The 21550-nt window shown below is 37.2% G+C and overlaps 1 protein-coding gene across 1 annotated transcript in view; it reads left to right on the top strand.

The window, feature by feature from the left end:
* Slc26a3 (solute carrier family 26 member 3) overlaps positions 1–21550 on the top strand; it is a 48636-nt gene that overhangs the window by 2863 nt on the left and 24223 nt on the right. The window contains exons 2-3 of the mRNA XM_078040249.1: positions 19142–19359; positions 20005–20144. Of these exons, the coding sequence (XP_077896375.1) occupies positions 19229–19359; positions 20005–20144 (271 nt within the window). The 5' untranslated portion in view covers positions 19142–19228. The remainder of the gene's footprint in view (positions 1–19141; positions 19360–20004; positions 20145–21550) is intronic.

The following is a 21550-nucleotide window of genomic DNA, read 5'->3' as shown; positions in this document are numbered from 1 at the left end:
TCAATCTTCAGCATCACATAAAAATAAACAAAAAAATAAATAAATAAAGGCATCTTTATTTGTCCATCTACAACTACCAAAAAATAATTAAAAAACGAAAAATTCCACAATTTGTAGGCTGGGAGGAAAGCCAGCTCTTTTCCAAAGATGAATTTGGCCCACTTCCAAAATGTTAAATAATATTGACAATAAAGTGAAATGACGAATCGCATCCCACACCCATATGCACACCCATTATTTTACTAGGAGTCCCACCTCTGAAATGAAGAATCTGGCAATAAGAGTGAGCTTGGACATGATGAGGACAAAAGGTTATCATGCTGTACTTAAACATATAAAATTTAATCCTTCATTCCAATATTGCTATAAGGAATCTTATCATACTGCTACACGTAATAAAATGAATTGAAATAAGAAGCAATAAAGGAAATGTGACTTATGCAAGAAAGGAGAGTCATGAGCCCCAGGTGACTGTTGTTCAAGATTGTACAAAGTGTACTTCCTGCAAGCATCTCAACATCATGTCCCACTCCTTCCCTCAACCACCCCCACCGGACGTGTATTTCTGAGGATGACTTTGACTCCACTAAGCCAAACTCTTGCCGGGGAAGGAGAAATCTTTAAAAATGTATTTTATAGAATTATTTCTCATTTCCTCTTTCTACCCTCAATTCTCAAGTTTGACTAAAATAAAATATACTAGACAGTCTGTTTCTAATCTGGGATTACTGATGAGTCTTACTGTTTTCTCTTCATTCTGATATTTGTGTTACTATCAGGTATTTCTGGACTTATCTTGAAACTAAGAGAGATTAATAGAGCTTCATATTAAACTGGGGAATTGTTTTCTTTGATGGAGCAGTCTTCATGAAGTCTGATTTCCAAACTTCTGAAAGAAACAGAAGAAGATGCTCCATATGGGCATCTTTGTAAAGACAGATGGGATCTATTAGAAGAATTTGTTTGACTTGAAATCAAGGCAGAAATAGAGGCGTTAAAAGTTTTGTTCTCTCCATGACCAAGAGATTTGCCTCCTGGTTTTATTTCTTCTTCTTTTTTTTTTTAATCAATAATGTTAGGGGACACACATACACTATGATAGGGAATTTGTTTTGATTTATTCATTAAAACACTGACATTTAACTCAGGAGAAGAAAAACAAAGCCGGTTATTCAAATGACTCCACTAATTTTTTTTACATAAAGCTTCATAATGGATCTCTAGAACCACAGTATTAAGTGTGTTAACTCTGCTCTATAACTTTTCATATTTTTCTTCCTTTGAGAACCTGATGAAAATTATGGGAAATTTTGCTTAGAAAATTCATACTTGTATAGTCTCAATCTCTCTCTCTCTCTCTCTCTCTCTCTCTCTCTCTCTCTCTCTCTCTCACACACACACACACACACACACACACACACACACACACACACGTTTTGTAGGGCTTTGGTAGATTCTCTGAATTCTAATCACAGATCCCTGGGGGGGGGCGGTACCCAGATAAGTATTTCTGCTACCTTTAAACTGCATTTGGGTTATGAAAATTTTATTCAGAAGTTCTTATTTTTTATATTTTTTTAGATGTTGGTGAACCTTTATTTTATTCATTTATTTATATGTGGTGCTGAGAACTGAACCCAGTACTTCACACATGCGAGGCAAGCCCTCTGCCACTGAGCCACAATCCCAGCCCCAGGAGTTCTTATTTTTAATAGAATTCAGTGCAGTGGTAAGGTCATGTCTTTTAGTGCTGTAGAGTAGGGTGGTACCACATTACCAAACATACTCTCTGAAATCTTAAAAGTCACATGATGCCACATCTAAAACAAACATGTGGGTGAAAAACTTAGGAGAACCCAAGTAGGTAACCAAAATATTTTTTTTTACTCAATGTTAATTTTTTTCTTAAATGAAGCAAATCTCTTCCACTATAAATGAATAACAGAACAAACCCAAATTTGTAAATTGAATAAAATTAATATTTCAAAATTGACATTGTGGGTCTGTTATTAAAAGACAGAAACTGGTAATTCTAGGGTTTTTTCCTGTGCACTAAACTACTATGCTTACGTATTTGTTTATTAACAATAGCCTTACTGAGTACTGGCTGCAGGCCCAGCTTATGCTAAGCACTTAAGATAAAATGTAAATAAAAGATAAATAAATAAAACACAACTCATCTTCAGAATGAGGAGATGGTGAGGAGTCAAGAGAACTATTTTTAATCCAAGGAATCATAGCAATTCCAATATTTGACAGGATAGAAAAAGACTTGTTTTCTGAATATATGATTAAATCAATAAATTTGTTATATTAAGTTTCAAATGTTAATTATTAATTTAGATGTATGATGGCTAGGTGCAATAGCACAGACCTATAATCCCAGTGACTCCAGAGATTGAGGCAGGAGGATCACAAGTTTAAGGTTGCCTTGGGCAATTTAGTGAGACCTCAAAATAAAAAGAGCTGGAGGTACAGCCCATTGGTATAGCACCTGGGTTCAATCCACAGTACACAACACACACACACACACACACACACACACACACAGACAAAAATGCTTCCAGATTATAATCATATAATGGCATAAAAATAGCTTGTTAATGTATAACACCAAAGGTGTAATCCCATGACACCAAGGCTAAACTTTTAAGGAATATTCCTTATTTTGTTGTTTGAGGGAGAAAACTTAAATAAATAAAACAAATATCCACTATAGGAGCTAAAATGGAAAACTGGTAATATGAAGTGTTGGCAAGGATAAGGAGCAAATGGAATTCTCATACCTGGATCATGGGAATTTAAACTGGTAAAACCACTTTTCAAAAGCTGGTAGGCAACTTTACATAAGTTAGACATATTTCTATTCTATCTAGCAATTAGATAGAATAGAAATATGTCTAACAGTACCAAAGAGAAATTAAAACATATACCCACAAAATATTTGTATAAGAATGTTCACAATAGCCATAAGCTAGAAACAATCCAAATGTCCATCAACAAGAAAAAAATTGGCATAGTCACACAATAGAATACTATCCAGCAATAAGAAAAGAACAGGCAACTGATTCACATAACAATATAGATAAACTGCAAACATATTAAGTTATGAGACAGGAGCCCGGACACTAAGGAGAACATATCCTTTTATATGAATTTCAAGAATAGGCCAAACTAGGGGCTGGAGCTGGAGCTCAGTGGTAGAACACTTGCCTTCCACGTGTGAGGCACTGGGTTCGAGCCTCAGCACCACATAAAAATTAATAAAGATATTTCTTTTAAAAAAGAATAGGCCAAAAAAAATAACCAAGAAATTCAAATAAATCATCAATAATTAAAAAAAAGAATAGGCCAAACTAATCAAGAATGATGAAAATCAAAACAAGGTTTACTTCTGGGAGTTGGCTGGGATTCACTGAGAAAAGACATGAAGAAATTTTCTGGGGAGGGGGATGGAAGTGTACTCTGCTTTAGTGGGGTGGATGTTAGACAAAGCAATAAAGAATAATGACCTTTCACCTTAGACAGCACAAAGGACTTTGCAGGGGTGATTACGGTTAAGGACCTTCAAATGAGGAGATTACCTGAATGGGCCCAACCAAATCATCTGAGCTCTTAAAAGCAAAGAACCTTTCTTGACTGTGATTAGAGGAGGAGAGACATTGTCACCAGAAGAAAGTGCAGAGAGATCCAAAATTGTTGGCTTTGAAAGTGGAGGTAGGGGTCATGAGCCAGGAATGTGGGAGGCCTCTACACATTAGAAAAGACAAGTTAATAGATTCTCCTCTGGAGCCCCAAGAAACACAGCTCCATTGTCACCTTAATTTTGTGCAGTAAAAGCCATTTAGATTTCTGGCCTTCAGAAGTATAAGATAATAAATTTGTGTTGCTTTAAGTCACTAAATATGTGATTTTTTTAAAGGATCAATAAAAGCAAATACACAAGGATATATGCATTAGAAAAACTCATTAAAATGTACATTCAAGATTTTCATATTTCACTGCATGTAAGTTATATCATATTCTTAATTGAATTGTGTCCTCCAAAAAGATATGTTGAAAACCTAATTCCCAGTACCTCAGAAAGACATTATTAGGGAAAAGGGGTCCCTGTGGATGTGATTAGTTACGCTGAACTCATACCAAAATAGAGTGGGCCCTTAATCAACATTGATGACTATCCCTAGAAGAAGAGGCAAGGATAGAGACAGTGCTAACACCATGTAAAGACACTGTCAGACATCAGATTGAGGAATGCTAAGGGTTGATGGCCATACCAGAAGGTAGGCAGAGGCACCCAACATCTCATAGAATATGGCTTTGCAGACAAATCCACTTTGAACTTCTGCCTCTAGAACTATGGGAAAATAAATGCCTATTGTTTTAAGCCACGTGGTTTGAGATACTTTGTGCTCTCATCTTTAGGAAATTAATATATACCTCAACTTTTTCCAAAATTCTGCAAAAAGAAAAAATATAAAACATTACAGATACAGTTGAAGCCCACTTAGTAGTCCTCTCCAGAAAACTGCCCCTCTCTCCATAAAACAACCATTATCTTTGATTTCTTTTTATCATTCTATTGTTTGTTTTGCATACATTTGCTATGTAGCTATGAATCATAAACATTTTTTCTTTTTTAAATTTTTAGGACAAAAATATAAATTCCTCCTTTCTCTTTTTTGATAAATAAAAATTGTTAATTTAAGATGTATAATATGATGATGTTACATATATATACACATTATGAAATGACTACCACAATCAAGCTAATGAACACTTCCATCATCTCACATTGTTACCCTTTGTGTGTGTGTGTGTGTGTGTGTGTGTGTGTGTGTGTGTGGTCACTTAAAATCTACTTAGTAAATTTCAAGTATATAATATAGTATTGTTAACTATAATCATAATCACAATGTTATATTGTTAGATCTTCAGAATTGTGTGTGTGTATGTGTTGGCAGAAGCAAGCACTCGACCAACTGAGCTATATCCCCAGCCCAGATCTTTAGAACCTATTGACCTTATCACTGAAAGTTTGTATCTTTTTTTAACATTTATTTTTTTTAGTTTTAGGTGGACACAATATCTTTATTTTATTTTTATGTGGTGCTGAGAATCGAACCCAGTGCCTCACACATGCTAGGCGAGAGCGCTACCACTTGAGCCACATCCCCAGCCCCTGAAAGTTTTTATCTTTTGGCCAATGTTTCCTTGATTTCTCCATTCCCAGTCTCTGTCAACCACAGTTCACAATTCTACCCTTGTTTTTGTTTGTTTGTTTTGTTTGTGGTATTAGGGATTGAACCAAGGATGTTCTACCACTGAGTTGCATCCCCAGCCCTTTTTAATTTTTTTAAAAATATTTGAGACAGGGTATTGTAAGTTTCCAAGGCTGACATCAAACTTGCTATCCTCCTGCTTCAGCCTCCCAGGTAGCTGTGATTATGGCATACACCACCACACCCGGCCTCTACTCTTGGTTTTTATGAGTTTGACTTTATATTCCTCATATAAGTGATATCATACAGTATTTGTCTATGTTCATCTGGCTTATGTTATTTAACATAATGTCCTCCAGTTTCATCTATATTGTTGTGAATGGCCAGATTTATCTATTCTTTATGAATTAATATTATTATGTGTACCTACCACATTTTCTTTATCCATTCGTTTGCCAATGGACACTCAGGTTTTCATATCTTGCCAATCATGGATAATGCTGTCATGAATGTGGGAGTACAGATATCTCTTGAACTTACTGATCTCATTTCCTTTGAATATATACCCCAAAGTGATATTGTTGTAAATTGGTCCAGAAATTATGGAAATTGGTATAGTCATTATGGAAAACAGTATGGAAACTCCTCAAAAAAATTAAAAATAGAAACACCATGTAATCTAGCAAGCATGTTTTTAAACTTTTTATAAACAGATTGTATTGCATTTGTTCTTTAATAATTTCTTCACTCAATTTGTATTTGTGAAATGAATTCATGTTTTGCAGTTCTAATACATTAATTTTCATCATTGGATGTCTGGAATTTCATTTTATGAGCAAAGCAGCATTTTTTTTTTTTTTTGAGTGTAAGAGTAGGATTTATTCAAGAGTACACAGAAACAGAACTCCCGCATGAGGAGAGGGAGCCCAACAGGGGTCGCCCTACTGTTAATAAATGATGAGGATATTTAATTATTTTTATATTTTTGCTATTACTGCTATGGGCACACTTGAACACATGCAATTTTCCTTAAGGATATTTTCGTTAAGGATAATATCCTTAAGGATATCAAGGAATTTCCTGGGTCTTAGATAACTTGTGTCTTCAACTTGATAAGATAGTGACTAACTGCTCTGGGAAGTGATTACCCCAATTTACACTCACAGCAATAGTATGAGAGTTCCTTGTCACACAGAAATCTATTATTTGTGCAATTAATATGCATTAATAATTGCAGTAATTTTTTAAAATATCCCTTCCTGATAAAGTTCCTGTTGCTTCCCATCTCCTGTGACAATATTGTCAGGCATGTGTGTGTGTGTGTGTGTGTGTGTGTGTGTGTATGTGCACTTGCACGCTAGGAATCGAACCCAGGGCCTTGCACATGCTAAGCATGCATTCTACCACTGAGTTACAGTTCCAAACAGGTATTGTGTTTACTATCTGATAGGCAAAAGAAAATTCACCATGAAACAAATGAAGTTTAAGCTTAAGGACCCTTCATTCCCATCAACCTCTTTGAAAACCTTGTAGCTAATATTTTATTGGAAATTGTGTTTTCTTTTTCTTAAAATGAGATCCACAAATTGCACAAACTTCAAGCCCCACCAAATCTAGACGCAGCCCTGCTGATGATGGGTGTGAAGTGTATCTCATTGTGGTTTCAATTTACTTTTTCCTGATCACTAGTGTAATTTTACTCCTTTTCATGTGTTGATTGGCACATCAAGTTTACTGTGAATTTAGCTTCTTTGTCTTACTGATTTGTAGGGGTTCTTTATATCTTCTGCATATTAATTCTGGACTTAATTGGGACAAATAACTCATCCAGTATGGAGTTTGTCTTCATTTTTGTCATAGTGTCCTTCATGTTTTATTTATAATGATGCTGTATTTATCCATCTTTTTATTTATGATGTGCACATTTTTGTAACTTGTATAAGAAATACTGTTATGACAAGGTTATAACAGTATTTTTTTCTCCTTCTAAAAGATACGATCTTTATATTTGGGCTTCTAGGGAATCTGAAAAAAATTTTTGAAGTATGGCATGAAATTAAGATCTAAATTTTATTTACTGTACATGGATAGCCAGTTGTCTCAGCACCATTTATTGAAAAGTCCCTCATTTCTCTACTGCCTTGTAGCCTCCATCATGTTTCAAGTTTCAATGTATGTTTCCAACACTTTTGTTCCATTGCAGAGTTGCCAGCACCCTGCCAGGGTAGACCGCTGCTCAGGAGGTGTGAGCTGCCTGAGAAATAGAAAACCTGAAATAATTAGTACAAAACAAGCCAGAGCCAGAAATTAGATTTTAAAAAGTGGAACGTCTAATAGATCTTACAGTCCTGATAGGAGTTGGAACTAAACAACTAAAAAATGGCTCCAATTCTTTATTTAAGGGGGAATACATGAAAGGCAGAGATAGGTTTCAGCAGGAGGAGTCTTGGTAGTCTTGGCTCTTCCTTCTCAGTGTTGCAGGGGTCTTGCAGAAAACAGGTTGTGGCTCCAGTGGGTCATCCTATCTCCGGTGATGTGCTGAACTTTTGATGGATCTAGGTAGGAAGCCACATGAACCAAACATCTTCAAACCAGCAGCATTGCTGCTGGTAGTTCCCAGTACCAGGCTTTCCTGACTAATGGCTTCCACATCACTTTAGTTCACACACAGTTCAAGGATGAGTCTCAGCATTCCATTGGTCTAATTATTGTGTTCATAGCACAAACCTGACATTGTCACAGTCACTATAGCTTTACAGCTAGTCTTGATATCAGGCAGAATAAGTCTCACCATTTTTTCTTAATCAAGGTCATTTTGACTTTTCTTGGTCCTTTGTGCTTCCATACAAGTTTTAGGATGTTTGTTCACATCTATGGAAAAAAAAACTTTAAGAGTTTTATTATAACAGCATTTGAGTAATAGACTACTTTGAAGAAGACTCTTTAAATATTGAGCTTTCACATCCATGAAGATGTATGGTTTTATAATTTTCTCAAGTTTTCCTTTTGTCCTTTAATGATTTTCTCATTAGCATTCTTATTTTTTTTAGAAATTTCTTTTGTAGTTGTAGATGGACAACATGCCTTTATTATATTTGTTTATTTTTATGCAGTGCTGTGGATGGAACCTAGTGCCTCACACATGTGAGGCAGGTGCTCTGCAACTGAGCCACAACCCCAGCTCTCATTAGCATTCTTATATGTCTTTAGATAAGATTTATTTATACTAATCTTTGTAGCTCTTGTTGCTATCATCAAAGATATCTTCCTGTTATATATTCTATCTGGTTATAGTGTATGTATGTGTGTGTGTGTGTGTGTGTATTTGTATTAGTATTTGTTTTTATTCAGCTTGTATCAATTAACCTTACAAATCTCTTATTTGTTCTAAATAAGTCATTTTTAATCTGATCAGTGGTTCTGAGACTCTTCTTTTATGTGCAATATTTTCTAGTTCTTTCAGCAACGAAACCTAAATACACAATTTGATCAATCACAGTGGTTCTGAATAGATGTGCTGTATGGTTCTTAAAATAATCAAAAGTAGTATTATATGGTAGCCAAAGAAATAATAAAGTTAAGCTGCCTGGTTCTAATTGGCTCTACCACTTAAAGCAAATCTTAACGTACTCGTTTGTAAAAATTGAAATAAAAATACTGTGTTGCATATGGTTCTTGCAAGGACTCAATGGAATAAACACAATAAAATATGTTGTATAGTCTCTGGCCCATTGTAAGCATTGAATTAAGGTTAATTATTAAAAGCATGAGGTAAATGATACCATTATTAATTACATAGTAGATTTATAAACTAGAGATTAAAACATGGGTTAGATTAATTTAGAACGAACTCTTAGTGACCTGTCTAAATTATTTTGCAACTGTGTTATACCAAATACAATTTATTCATTAACTGTCAATCAACTAATATTGCTGTTCCATTGTTGGTTGTTCTGTGATTGATTGACTCGAGGTATTGGGATGCAGTGGTGAGTACAACAGTCAAGGTTCCTGCCAACATGGAGCTTTCACCCTAATAAAGGAGCCAAATTTTACATACACATATAATTGTGTGTATACACATTAAATTATGCTGCTGTGTTTAGAAAAACAAAGTCTAGGAAGCTATGAGAGAATACTAAAAAGGAGCATCTAGAGATTGAGAAGTCAAAGGGAAGTAACATCAAAGTCAGACAGAGGGAGGGAGAAGTGCATTTAAGCAGAGAAAATGGGGCCTGAAAGGAGCTGACAAATTCAGTGGACTAACAGAGACCAGTATGGCAGGAGAGGAGAAGGCAATGGTGAGCCGGGCCAGATGAAACTGGACAGGGGGACATCATATAAGACGTTGAAGTCCCTTTATCCTATATAAAATCACTAGTCCCATGAAGGAGGTGAGCATGAAAAGTTCGTTCCAGTTATTAGGTAGAAAAGAGAGTTCCAGTTATTAGGTAGAAAAGAGACTAGGAAGGCTAAGAAAAGAAGCGAGAGGGGCAACAAGAGGCTCTTGTAAGAGGCGGTAGTGGCTCAGGAGAGGGAATTAAGTGAAGATGAAGCGAAGTGATGGCTTTGGGGTATATTTAGGGGGTAGACTCAAGAGGACTTGGTAAGGGACTGGTTGGAATGGGGAGATGGTCAGTAAGGGGAGGGTCAGCAGAAGTTTCCAAGTTTCTGACTTGAGCAGAGGGGCATGTTCTTTACCACAGTGGGGAAAAGTAGAGATGGAGCGGATTTGGGAGGGAAGATCAAGGGGTCAGATTTGAATGTGTCAAGTTTGAGATGCCATAAAAGTAGAGATGTTGAGCAAGGATATAAATATATGGATCTTGAGGATTCCAGTTACATCTGAAGGTCACTGGGAACCAGAGAACTCTTACTTAGGAGAAGAGGAATACAGACAAGAGAACAGTAGTCCAGGACAGAACCTTGGAGAATGCTGAAGAAGGAACTGGATAGAAAAGGAGTTGGCAATGAAGTGTGGTGAGAACATTTTTTAAAACATTTTAAAGATGGTGCAATGAGTCGGATGTTATTACCCTATATATGGGTATGACTGCATGAATGGGGTGACTCTACATCATTTACAACCAAGAAATGAAAAGATGTGCTCCATTTGTGTAAAAAATTAAATTTAAAAAAATAATAAAATCAACATTTTAAAAGGAGGAGATTTTGAGGAAGAATAGTAGCAGGATCAGATGTTAAGAGGTTAAGTAGAAGAGGATTGAAAGTATTCACTGGCTTTAGCAACATAGGGTTTACTGCTCTTAGCAAAAGCAGTGGTAGGAGCAGAAATTAGAGTGCAAACAGAGCACTGTTGCCTGGAGTTGAAAGAGCGTTCCTAGCAAGGACCTTTATCGTACCAAGAGTCAACTTGTACGCTCCCCTTTTGCAGTTCCTAAGCATTTCATGGAGTCATCCAGCCAAGAAACGACACCTCTGCACTTCCATCTAAACTGGTTGATAAAATGTCAGGGAGATAACGCTGGCGAAGGTTTTTTTTTTTTTTTTTTTTTTTTTTAAATCTCTGTGTGCAAATCTCTGCAAACCAATGGAACAACACACACACACACACACACACACACACACACAAGTGCAATAGGTGGTTTAATCTCACAAGGAACTTAAGGAAGCTGTTGTCATCATCACTTCTGCTGATCAGAGTCTCAAAGGTCAAGACCACATTGGAGTCCTTCCATTGTTGTAAAAGTTAATGAAAGTTAATTATTAAAACTGACAGAAAGGTAATTAGCTCACTGCCTTACATAACCTATATATAGACATCCATGACATATGGATGCATGCAGAGCCTATAGACCTAAGTAACTGGACACTGTTTCTTCGAACTGGGCTGCTTTATCTCAAAAATTGTCCACAGTTGCTGAAGCTCCTCACTGAGTGCATTTCAGGTAGGAAAAAATCTTATACTTGTTTTACTCAATCTGGATTTCTATTTCTTGAAAATGGCATTGTCTTTCTGATAAAGGCCTATGTAGAAATTACTGTTGTATTCTTGAGTTTATTTCACAAGCATGAATATTTTGAATGATTCCACTAATAGGCAAAAAATGTATGTCGGCAGCACTGGCAATGTGAAATAAATATTTGAGTGGTCTTTAAGTTACCAAGTTAATGTTAAGGTTCAATGTTCCTTTTCAAAGATAATGGTGAGTTTTACCTTAATTATTCAGCTAATTCCTTTATTCCCCACCCAAATCTGACTGTATAGTTAGATCATCTGCTCTGAAGGCTAGCAAACAGAGCAAGCCTTTAGGAAAAGTTTTCTCCAGGAGGTAGAATCATCCTTTAGAGGGGATATAGAAAGGCCATCTGGCCCTGATATCAGGGATTTATCTGCCAGACACCCAGAAAGTCCAAGACCAAAGGAAAGGGGGAAAGGAGAAAAGGCAATAGAAGGACCAAGAGTCAATAGGGAACAGAAATAGGGGAAAAAAAATTATCACTGGACAGCTGCAGAGAGCCCTATGCCACAAGACGTATAAGATCATGCAGGGGTACATAGCCTGTAGATTACCAACCCTACATAAATATATAGAATCTAGTTCATTCTTTATAATAACAGGAACAAAATTTTACAATAGTCTTTGTATGTACAAGTAGGAAACAATTTATTATGCCATTGAATTAAATTGTTCTTTTTTCCAAAGTAAATTTATCATTTGAGCAAACAGTATAGTGAAAGCTGGCCACATAAACATCATTTCTACTGAGAAATTAGGATGCCTCTATTTGATTTCAGAAATAGGTAATTTATAATGAGTGAATACATTTCTTACCTCCTCCCTCTGGATAAATAGATTAGTAATACAAAAATAAATGAACAAATGTAGACAAGAAAATACAACCTCAGTTTCATAGTGTTGAGGAGCATAGGGGAGAATAAACCAGACCAAGTTATGAAGATGGCGCCCCAGGCTGCCCAGGCTCACAGTGTGTGTGATGTTGACAGTAAGGGTGGGTAGTTCTACTCCCAAGGGCTAGGGTTCTAAGGGTGTCTCTCCTGGAGCTCTGAGCATGTGCCTTGCTTCTCATGAAGATAGGGGCTAACAGGTCCCACATTAACACTGCAGAGAAAAACATGCAGTGGAGTGTCAGTGATTCACAAAACCTAGTTTCTTTCTGGCTCTGTTACTTGCTAGCTAGAGATGTGGCTTTGTGTGTTTTTTTGTGCAGTGTAGTGCAGGGGCTCAAACCCAGGGCCTCACACATGCTAGGCAAGCACTCTACCACTGAGTTACACCCAAGTCATTTATCTTCTCTCATCTCAATGTCTTCATTTGTAAATTGGCGATAATAATATCTCTACTTTTTCTGCATAGTTCACAGGGAACCACTGGAGGAAGAAAAGTGAAAGTGCTCAGAAAACCACAAAGCCTTCTAGAAGTGGCTAGGAATTCTCTGTATCTTGTGTGCTCCTATTGGGCCTAAAACTTCTTGCTATGGTGCATTTATCTAATGGTTTAGTCTTTGGGCCAACAAAGCTTTCTGTTTCCGTATTTGGGTTTCTTACTGTCATCTGGGTGTGATTTGTTCATTCCCTACAACCTTCTCATCATCCTTTCCAAACTTACCTGTTCTGTGAAGTCTAATTCAAGACCCACACTTCCTTCATGAACTTCATGAAACAGTTCCTTCATGAAACTTTTCTCAACTCCAGCTTACATCCTTTCTTTTTTCAACTTATTATCTGGACCAATCATTTTGGACACTTCTCCTGTGTGTGCAAACTTCAGATTTCAGGGTGATATCATGTATATCTCTTTTGTTCACAGTTTAGTTTATTCCAACAAACCTTCTTGCATACTTACTATGTTATAAGACCTATGTAAAAGAGAAAAAATAGAATTTGGACCTTAACTTTTGGGGAATTTAATCTTATAGAGGAGAGAAACATAAGCAAATAATGACAATACAGTATGATATGGAATAGAAATATGTTCAAGGAGTTTTCAAGAAGGAAATGATTAACTCTTTCTGAGGGGTACCATGAAGCTTTACAGCATTTTCTTATCTTGTACAACCAAGTTCCTGACAAACAATAGGCCGATCGATGCCTGTTGAAGCAATGAAGAAAGGAATCAATGGTCAGGGACAGCTGAGTATTTTTAAAGATGAATTGGAATTCAGCAGATGGGGAGAAGAAACCAGATAAAGGAAACCATATGGGCAAAGACCTGGAGATGTTAAATCATCATGGCATGCTAGGAACCTATTATAATCATGAACAAGCACACAAGACCTTGAGACATAGACCAGAGACAAAATATAAGGAGCCTTGCATGCCAGGCTAAACAGGTGAGAGAGGTAGATTCTTTTAAAATTATGTTCTAGGGGGGTTGGTGTTGTGGCTCAGTGGTAGAGTGCTCGCCTAGCTCGCCCTGGGTTCGATCCTCAGCACCACATATAAATAAATAAATAAAATAAAGGTATTGTGTCAACTACAACTAAAAAATATTTATTAAAAAATTATGTTCAAATAAACTGGGGTGAGAATGGAAAACTGTTGTTTCTGGAGATAAGCTCAGAGTAAACATGAAGATCTAGAAAAGATGGCAACACGAACATTTTCCAACAGGCTATGGTTGATTTTGTAAATTGGGCCTACATAGTCAATCCTAAAGCTTTTATATATAAAATCAAGGCCAAGGTGTCTCTCTTTGCATACCTCAGTTTACCTTGACCACAGCCCTCAGGGAAGGCCTCCTCCTTTTACCATTAGACAAACTGAAGCTGGAACAACTTGCTCATAACAAACACAGGTAAACAATGGCAAAGTGGGGATTTAAAACTAGGCCTACTTAGCCGCCAAATTCTCACTCTTTTCTGCTTCAGACCTACCTAAATTAGATTTGGCTTTGTTTTCCAGCATTATGGGCAGTGTAGTAAGAGAATTAATGAAAAATAATGTTGGTGACTAAAATTAAGCTCAAACTGAGCTAAATTCCTAGAACTAAATATTAACTCAAACATGTAAGCATACATCCTAAATTAATAATACAACACACATGTCATTTCCCACCATGGACACTGAAATAGAGATACATGAATTATCTACAAAAATTTGGCCAAAGGAAAAAATAATCAAGAACATTTTCTTTAGCAGTCTTGCTTAGACATCTAGAGAACCACTTCCACTCCCTTAGGATCCTCACTTAGGATCCTCACCCAAGTCTCATCACCTTTAAACACCTGTGTCATCTTATTATCCCCTTTCCCACTCTGGTTTCAAAATCAGTCTTGTGTTTGTGAGATGCCAATAGCGATTATCACTAAATAGCAGAGAAAAACTCAAGTGGTTTTCATGTTCTAAATGATGACACACTTATTTCTCTCAAAGAAACAGCTCAGGTGTACATTCATAAGATACCTTCATTAATTATCCTATTGTGCTTCAAAACAGACATACAGGAGAATCATAGCATTTAACAGGAACTCGCCCCCTTCTGACCTCTCTTTACCGTTGAGTTACTCCTCGTCACCACTTGGGCCCTATCCCATGCTGAAGCCATCATCTCCCTGCCTCTACTCAGCTGATGTGGACCTTTCTGTGCCCTTGATTCTGGCTCCATTTTGCTGACTGTGGGGTGCCTGTGGTGGTGATCACCGCAACAGTTGTTCTACTTGTTCTCCCATCTCTCCCCACTCTCCCAAGGACAGTTATTAGAACACTGCTGTATTCCCTTTCTCCAAGGACCAATTCACAAAATAAGGCTGGTTTACCTATGGTTTTCCACTGATTGGCACAGGTGTATTTGAGATCCATGAAAGAAGCAGCATTTTCAGCACATGTTAGCCATAGTACGGCATTTGCAGTGATGCCTTCAGCAGACCCTCCTTAATGTGGATGGCTCTGGAGGGGTGATGTCAGAAGAGCTACCTGGTGCCCTGTGACTGGGGAGGGGCTGGGAAATGCTCTGCACACCTGCTTGCATCCTGATTTCAAATTATCACTAAGTAAAAACAAATCCTAGCATTGCTCATGAGCATTTGGGTTCAAATTAGTTGTCTCCCAGCAGAAAGGACAGACCTCTGAAAGTCTAGAAACCTAGATCAATGCTGAACTGTGGAAAGTTCAAAGCTGCAGACACCTCTCAGGAGTGGGCATTCAGAGTGGAGGCTCCCAGGTAATCAGAGGCCAGGAAGATACAAGTGCTTAGGCTGGAAAAGAGTGGAACCTGAAGTGGTGGGGAAAGGGTGTGTATATGACAATCCTTACAAGTATCAAAAAAGTTATTTAAAAACTGGAATAGTTGGGTCTGGGATTGAGGCTCCGTGGTGGAGTGCTTGCCTTGCACATGTGAGGTACTGGGTTCAATCCTCAGCACCACATAAAATAAATAAAGGTATTGCATTTATCTACAACTAAAAATGTATTTAAAAAACTGGAATAGTTAAATTGAGAAACTAAATTTCAGAAATTAACTCTAGGACTAAAAATCTACTTAAAAAAAGAGAATGACAAATACATATACCTAAGACATGCACCAAGGTATACAGAAATATATGTGCATACATGTGTGTGTCTATGTAAATAGTGTATACATCTAAGGGCCAAAAAATGTAAAAGAGCACATCAGAGGAAAGTGAATAAAAATTCGAATATTCACCAAAAAAGTGTCAGAATTCCAAAATTATTGGGAGGAAGGGTCCCTGAGAATGAATTTCAATTTCCCAGGAGCCAATGACACCCTAAGGAACCCAGAGAGAAATTGAACCACAAAGATAAAACAACATGAGAAGACATATGTTAATAGGGGAGTGATATTTGCAGGTGAAAATGTGTTCCAAAAAAAAAAAAAAAATTCCCAAGAATTTCTAGGGGAAAGGTAACTTGTTCAGGTGAAAACAAAGTAAATAAGATCACTTTTGAATCCTTAACTAAAGTAGGTCATTCTTAACAAGCTCAGAAATGATGAATGACATTCACTTATGACTCTCTGGAGCCTGCTTCAGCAGTGGCTTCATCTGGGTGTTGGCTCAAGGCTCATGTTGTTTGTTACATGTGGAATACAAAGTAGCAGATTTGGGAGCAGGAGGCAGACTGGAATGTGGTTCTCAAGGTCTCCAAGTTCTGGAAAGATTTCTTGAGCTGCCCTGATTCCTTGCTCTCAAGCCCTCCCCTTGCAGGCAGTGCTGGGTGTGAAAAGGAGACTCTTTCCAGTATGGAGGCTAGAGTTCAGGCTTTTGATCATCTGGGGGTTTGAGGGAGCACATTACAGACCCAGTGTCAGTCATCCCAGGGAAGGAGCTACACACAAATGAAGGTCTTTCTACCATTATTGTCACTAGGTGTTTTTTTTTAAAAAAATTAGACCATGGCTTAGCAGAGAGAGCACATACAACAGTCAAAGGAAGAAAAGAAGTACCCTCTGGATCTTTCTTAGGGAAGAGAACCAATGAGTTTCTGTGAATTCCTCAATGGAAACATGAATGAAGCAACAAAAAGGCAGATTTTTTTTTTTCTTTTCCTTTCTTTCTGTCCAGAGCTGCTGAGAGCCATAGTAGAAATGACGCATGGCATTTTTGGTTGAAAGATGACCCCAGCAAGCCATTAAGATGATAATAGTCATGTTAAGTTGTGTATTCAATTGGATATTAGCCCCCTGCTGTCCGCCTCTGCCTGCTACTTTGGAGCTCTCCTGGGGACTCCCAGAGAGTTCCCATTGGTTGGGGAAGTGTGGTAGGAGGGATTTCCGGAGGAGGGATTCCCAGTTGGTGTGATGTGTCCCAGGAGAAGGCCGAGTGTGTGGCGTTCGCGGGAGTTTTGGAAATAAAGTTTGTTCCTGCTTGAGTGGCTCTTTGTGCTCAGCCAGACTTTGGCACAGAGCAGCATCTGAGAAAAGTAAAAGCACATAGTGCTTCAGTCTTTGTCCTACAGCTAGCTGGCCAGGCTGGATCTCTCACAGGAGGAAAGCTGTTCTTGGAAGACACTCTAGACAGTCTTTGCAAAAGACCCAAGATGTCAACAGTCATTGACCATAGATTAGATATTAAATGTTAATGCCCCAACCAAATTGTTGGTAATTGGCAAAAAAATAAAGACAAAAATTTATGTTATGAATGGCAATGACCAAGCCAGCTCCACTTTATGAGCAAGTTCTTTTTTTTTTTTTTTTTAAACCAAGGCTCTTAACCACTGAGCCACATTCCAAGTCCTTTTGGGTATTTTATTTAGAGCAAGGATCTCACTGAGTTGCTTAGGACCTAGCTAAGTTGCTGAGGCTGGCTTTGAACTCACATTCCTTCTGCCTCAGACTCTCTAGCCACTGGGATTACATGCATGCGCCACCCCACCCAGTACGAGTATAGTTAGGGTATGCCACCTGGATGTGAGGATGGAAAGATGGAGGTGTGAATGGAGATGAGAGACAGAAGACAAGCTGCTTGACTGAGGAAAAGGCTCAGAAAGAATAGCAAGAGGATCTAAAAGTCAAAATAAAATTCAAAGGGTCTCAATACTGGGGGCCATGCTAGAGGGTGAGGCAGAAGCACTTCACTGTGGTCAGAGAAGACAAATACAGAGAAAGATAAGGGCACTGAAGAAATTGGAGTGGGCGGGTTGGGGGTATTGAGGAATGGATGGTCTAAGAGAAGTCAAGTGAGGCCAAGAGTTAAGGCCATCATCAGATTCCTGGTTGTAACATGAGCTCTGCAAACATGCTGAAAATGCCCTTCTGTATGAGAAAGCATCATGTAGCAACATACAGTCTAGTGTGACATAATTCATCTAATCACTGTGATTTCAGTCAGGGAACAGAACCCTGGGCATTATGGGTAATAATGCAAAATCAAGTGGGGGAGATGGAATGCTAACAGAATGTTCTTTAAATTGTTTTTATAGGACAATAGAGAAACTGCACGTTGTAAAAGAAACAGCAAAGTTTGAAAATGGAAGTCCCGTTTTGACACTACTCATGGTCTGACTCAATAAAAAGTACTTAGATTTTTGTCAAGGGGTGGATGTGTATGCAATCATGTTATTATTTGTAAGAGGAGAAGAATTGTAAGGCCTTAGAGATTTGTGAGGGATAAATTGACAATGTACATAAAAAGTCTTTGTAAAATTGATCTTTTAAGTGTAATGGAAATAGAATTAAGATAAGAATTAAAAATTCAGATCAGACATATAATTGTTAAAATAATAACTACCAGTTGATGAATGCTTATAGCATGCCAGGCACAATGGCAGATGTTTTGAAAACATTCTCATTTAATTTTCACAATCACCTTGAAACTTGGGTATCATCATCATCACTGTTACATAGATGAAGCTCAGAGAGGTTAAGTAACTTGAAAGACCCTGGGGTCTTTCCTTAGGAAAGTTCTTATCACTTGTAACTAAGTAACCAAGTCTAATTTTAGTTTGTGCCATAGTTTCCTCAACTATAAATTATAAAACTTTACCAGACTCCCAGAAACCATAGGAAAGTAAACAGATTATATCTTTTAATTTCACAAATTAAAAGCACTTTTAATGGTATCATAAAAATCCTGATGACTAAATTGGAATATTGTTTGAACCTAGGGACAATGAAAAGACTTCAATCTCTCCAAGTTCTCCAATGCCTCACTTTGGAAACATTTCTAGGGAAAAAAAAAGTCCACAAGATGATCTCACTTTATACATAGAAAACAGATTCACTGGTTTGTACACTGAGTCAATTTTTATTGCTTCTTAAAAAATTAAATACAAGCTCTTTGTTTACTTACCCAAAGGAGCAGTGTCCAGCTCATTGGAGGAAAAAGTGATATCACTGTCACAAAATACAATCTAGGTCCCTTAATCCTGCCTCTTTTGATCTCAAAAGGTGGTAACATTCAGTTCAGAGCTCACTCATCTGTAAATTGCATCACATTATCTCTGAGTTATTTAAGAAGCAAGTTCTGTTTGGTTTCAGGCATTTTAACCTGCTAACGGCAAGAAGAAGGGTTCACCACATAGTTCCAAAGGTCTTCCACTTGCCACCACTGCCAAAAGAAGCAAAATGATTGAACCCATAGGAAATCAGTATGTTGTGGCCAGGCCAGTGTACTCTGCAAACACTTTTGGAGAAGAACATAAGAAGAAACACAGACATCATAAGACATTTCTGGATCATCTCAAATTGTGTTGTAGGTAAGATATTTTTAAGGTATTGACATTAGGAATAAACAGAGACTTTCTCCTAAATTTTCTAGCTTTCAAGCTCTCCTTTCTGGCTCTAGTCCATAACCAAGGAGTCTTTTTGTCTGAAGTTTCCAAATCTCCTACTCCCTGCCAGAGTTGGGAAAGTTATGTCTAAAATGAATACTGTCTCAGCTAGCGACACAGTCTTTCCAAATCAGATAACTAATAGATGGGGACGAGGAAAATTCTCAATTGAAATATAGCACAGTTCAAGCTAAGGATGACAAACAAATTCTACTACAGCTAAAGAAAATTTGATCTTTTTATTTTTTAAATATATTTAATATATTTTAGTTTTAGATAGACACGATACCTTTATTTTATTGATTTTTATGTGGTGCTGAGGATCAAACCCAGTACCTCACACATGTGAGACAAACACTCTACCACTGAGCCACAACCCTAGCCTAGTATTTGTCTTAAAAAGAAAAAAATTCTATGATGGTGACCAGGGATCTGTTAACCTGGGTATAGTAGGAGTTATATGACTAGTTTGATCTTTAATATATTATCATCTTTACCAATTTTCCTCCCACAGTTAGGAACTGAACTTAAAATTTGATATTAACTGACCTGTGGTTTTCAATGTTTCAGCTGTTCCACACAAAAGGCCAAGAGAATTGCCCTCTCTTTCTTCCCCATAGCATCTTGGTTACCATCATACCGAATAAAGGAATGGCTACTCAGTGACATCGTTTCTGGTATCAGCACAGGGCTGGTGGCTGTACTTCAAGGTACCCTCCTCTCCTTTTTAGATATAATGCATATGCCATAAAATTAGATATAATGCATATGCCATAAAATTAGATACAATGCATATGCCATAAAATTAGATATAATGCATATGCCCTTTTTTTGTGGGGTGTGTGGGTGTGGTATGGTGTTGGAGATGCAACTCAGGATCTTGTCCATGCTAGACACTCTTTTTACCACTGAGTCATACCTGAAGCCACCCTTTTAATGTGTATGATTCAATGGATTTAAGAATATTCAACAGGCTGCATATTTAACACCACTAATTCCATAACATTTTCACCCTCCAAAAAACATCCCTTGCTCATTAACAGACACTTCACATTCCACACACCCCAACTTATCCCCTTGACAATGATTCTCTGTCTCTGTGAATTTCCCTATTCTGGATATTTCATAAAAATGGATCCATAAAATATGTGGCATTTTGTGTCTGATTTCTTCACTTGGTATCATGTTTTCCAGGCTCATCCATATTGCAGCATAGACAAATAATGTTTTACATGATTATTCCATTTTGTTTATCCATTCACCAGTTCATGGACATTTGAATTGTTTGAACTTTGAGCCTATTATGAATAATGCTAATATGAACATTTGTGTACAACTTTTTGTGTAAACATGTATCAATTGCCTCAGTATATACCTAAGTATAATTGTTGGATCATATGGTAACTCCATTTTTGATCACTTGTTGAACTGCCAAATTATTGTCTAAAGTGGCTGCTCTCTTTTACATTCCCACTAACAGTGTATGAGAATTTAGATTTCTCCACATCCTTAACTTTCGTCTTTATTACTGTAGCTATCCTAGAAGGTGAAGTGGTATCTCGTTGTGGTTTTAATTCGTATTTTTCCAATGACTCATGTTAAGCATCTTTTCTTGTACATATTGGCCATTTGTACATCTTTGGAAAAAAGGGCTATTCAAATCCCTTGCCCTTTAAAAAAAGGTTGTCTTTTTATTGTCAAGTTGCAAAGGGTATTTATATTTTGTACATATAGTTGCAAAGAACTCCTTATCCAACATATATTTGCAAATAACTTTTCTCATTCTGTGGATTATCATTTCAGTTTATTTTTTTCCAGTGGAGCTGGGGATCAAATCTGGGGCCTTGCATATGTGAGGCAAGTCCTCCACCACTGAGCTACATCTCTAGCCCTTAGTTTCTTAAAAATATCCTTTGAGTACACATTTTACAAATTTTAATCAAGTCAGTTTATTTATTTTTTTCTCCAATTGCTTATACTGTAAGGGGTCATTTCTTAGAAATCATAACCTTAACCCAAGGTCACAAAAATGTATACTTGTTTTCTTCTAAGAGATTTATGGTTTTCATTCTCACATTTGTATCTTTGATACATTTTTAATTAATAAGGTAACTTA

The sequence above is a fragment of the Ictidomys tridecemlineatus genome, chromosome 2 (assembly GCF_052094955.1).
Source record: "Ictidomys tridecemlineatus isolate mIctTri1 chromosome 2, mIctTri1.hap1, whole genome shotgun sequence".
Classification (NCBI taxonomy): Eukaryota; Metazoa; Chordata; class Mammalia; order Rodentia; family Sciuridae; genus Ictidomys; species Ictidomys tridecemlineatus.
This window is presented reverse-complemented; position numbering and strand designations above follow the sequence as displayed.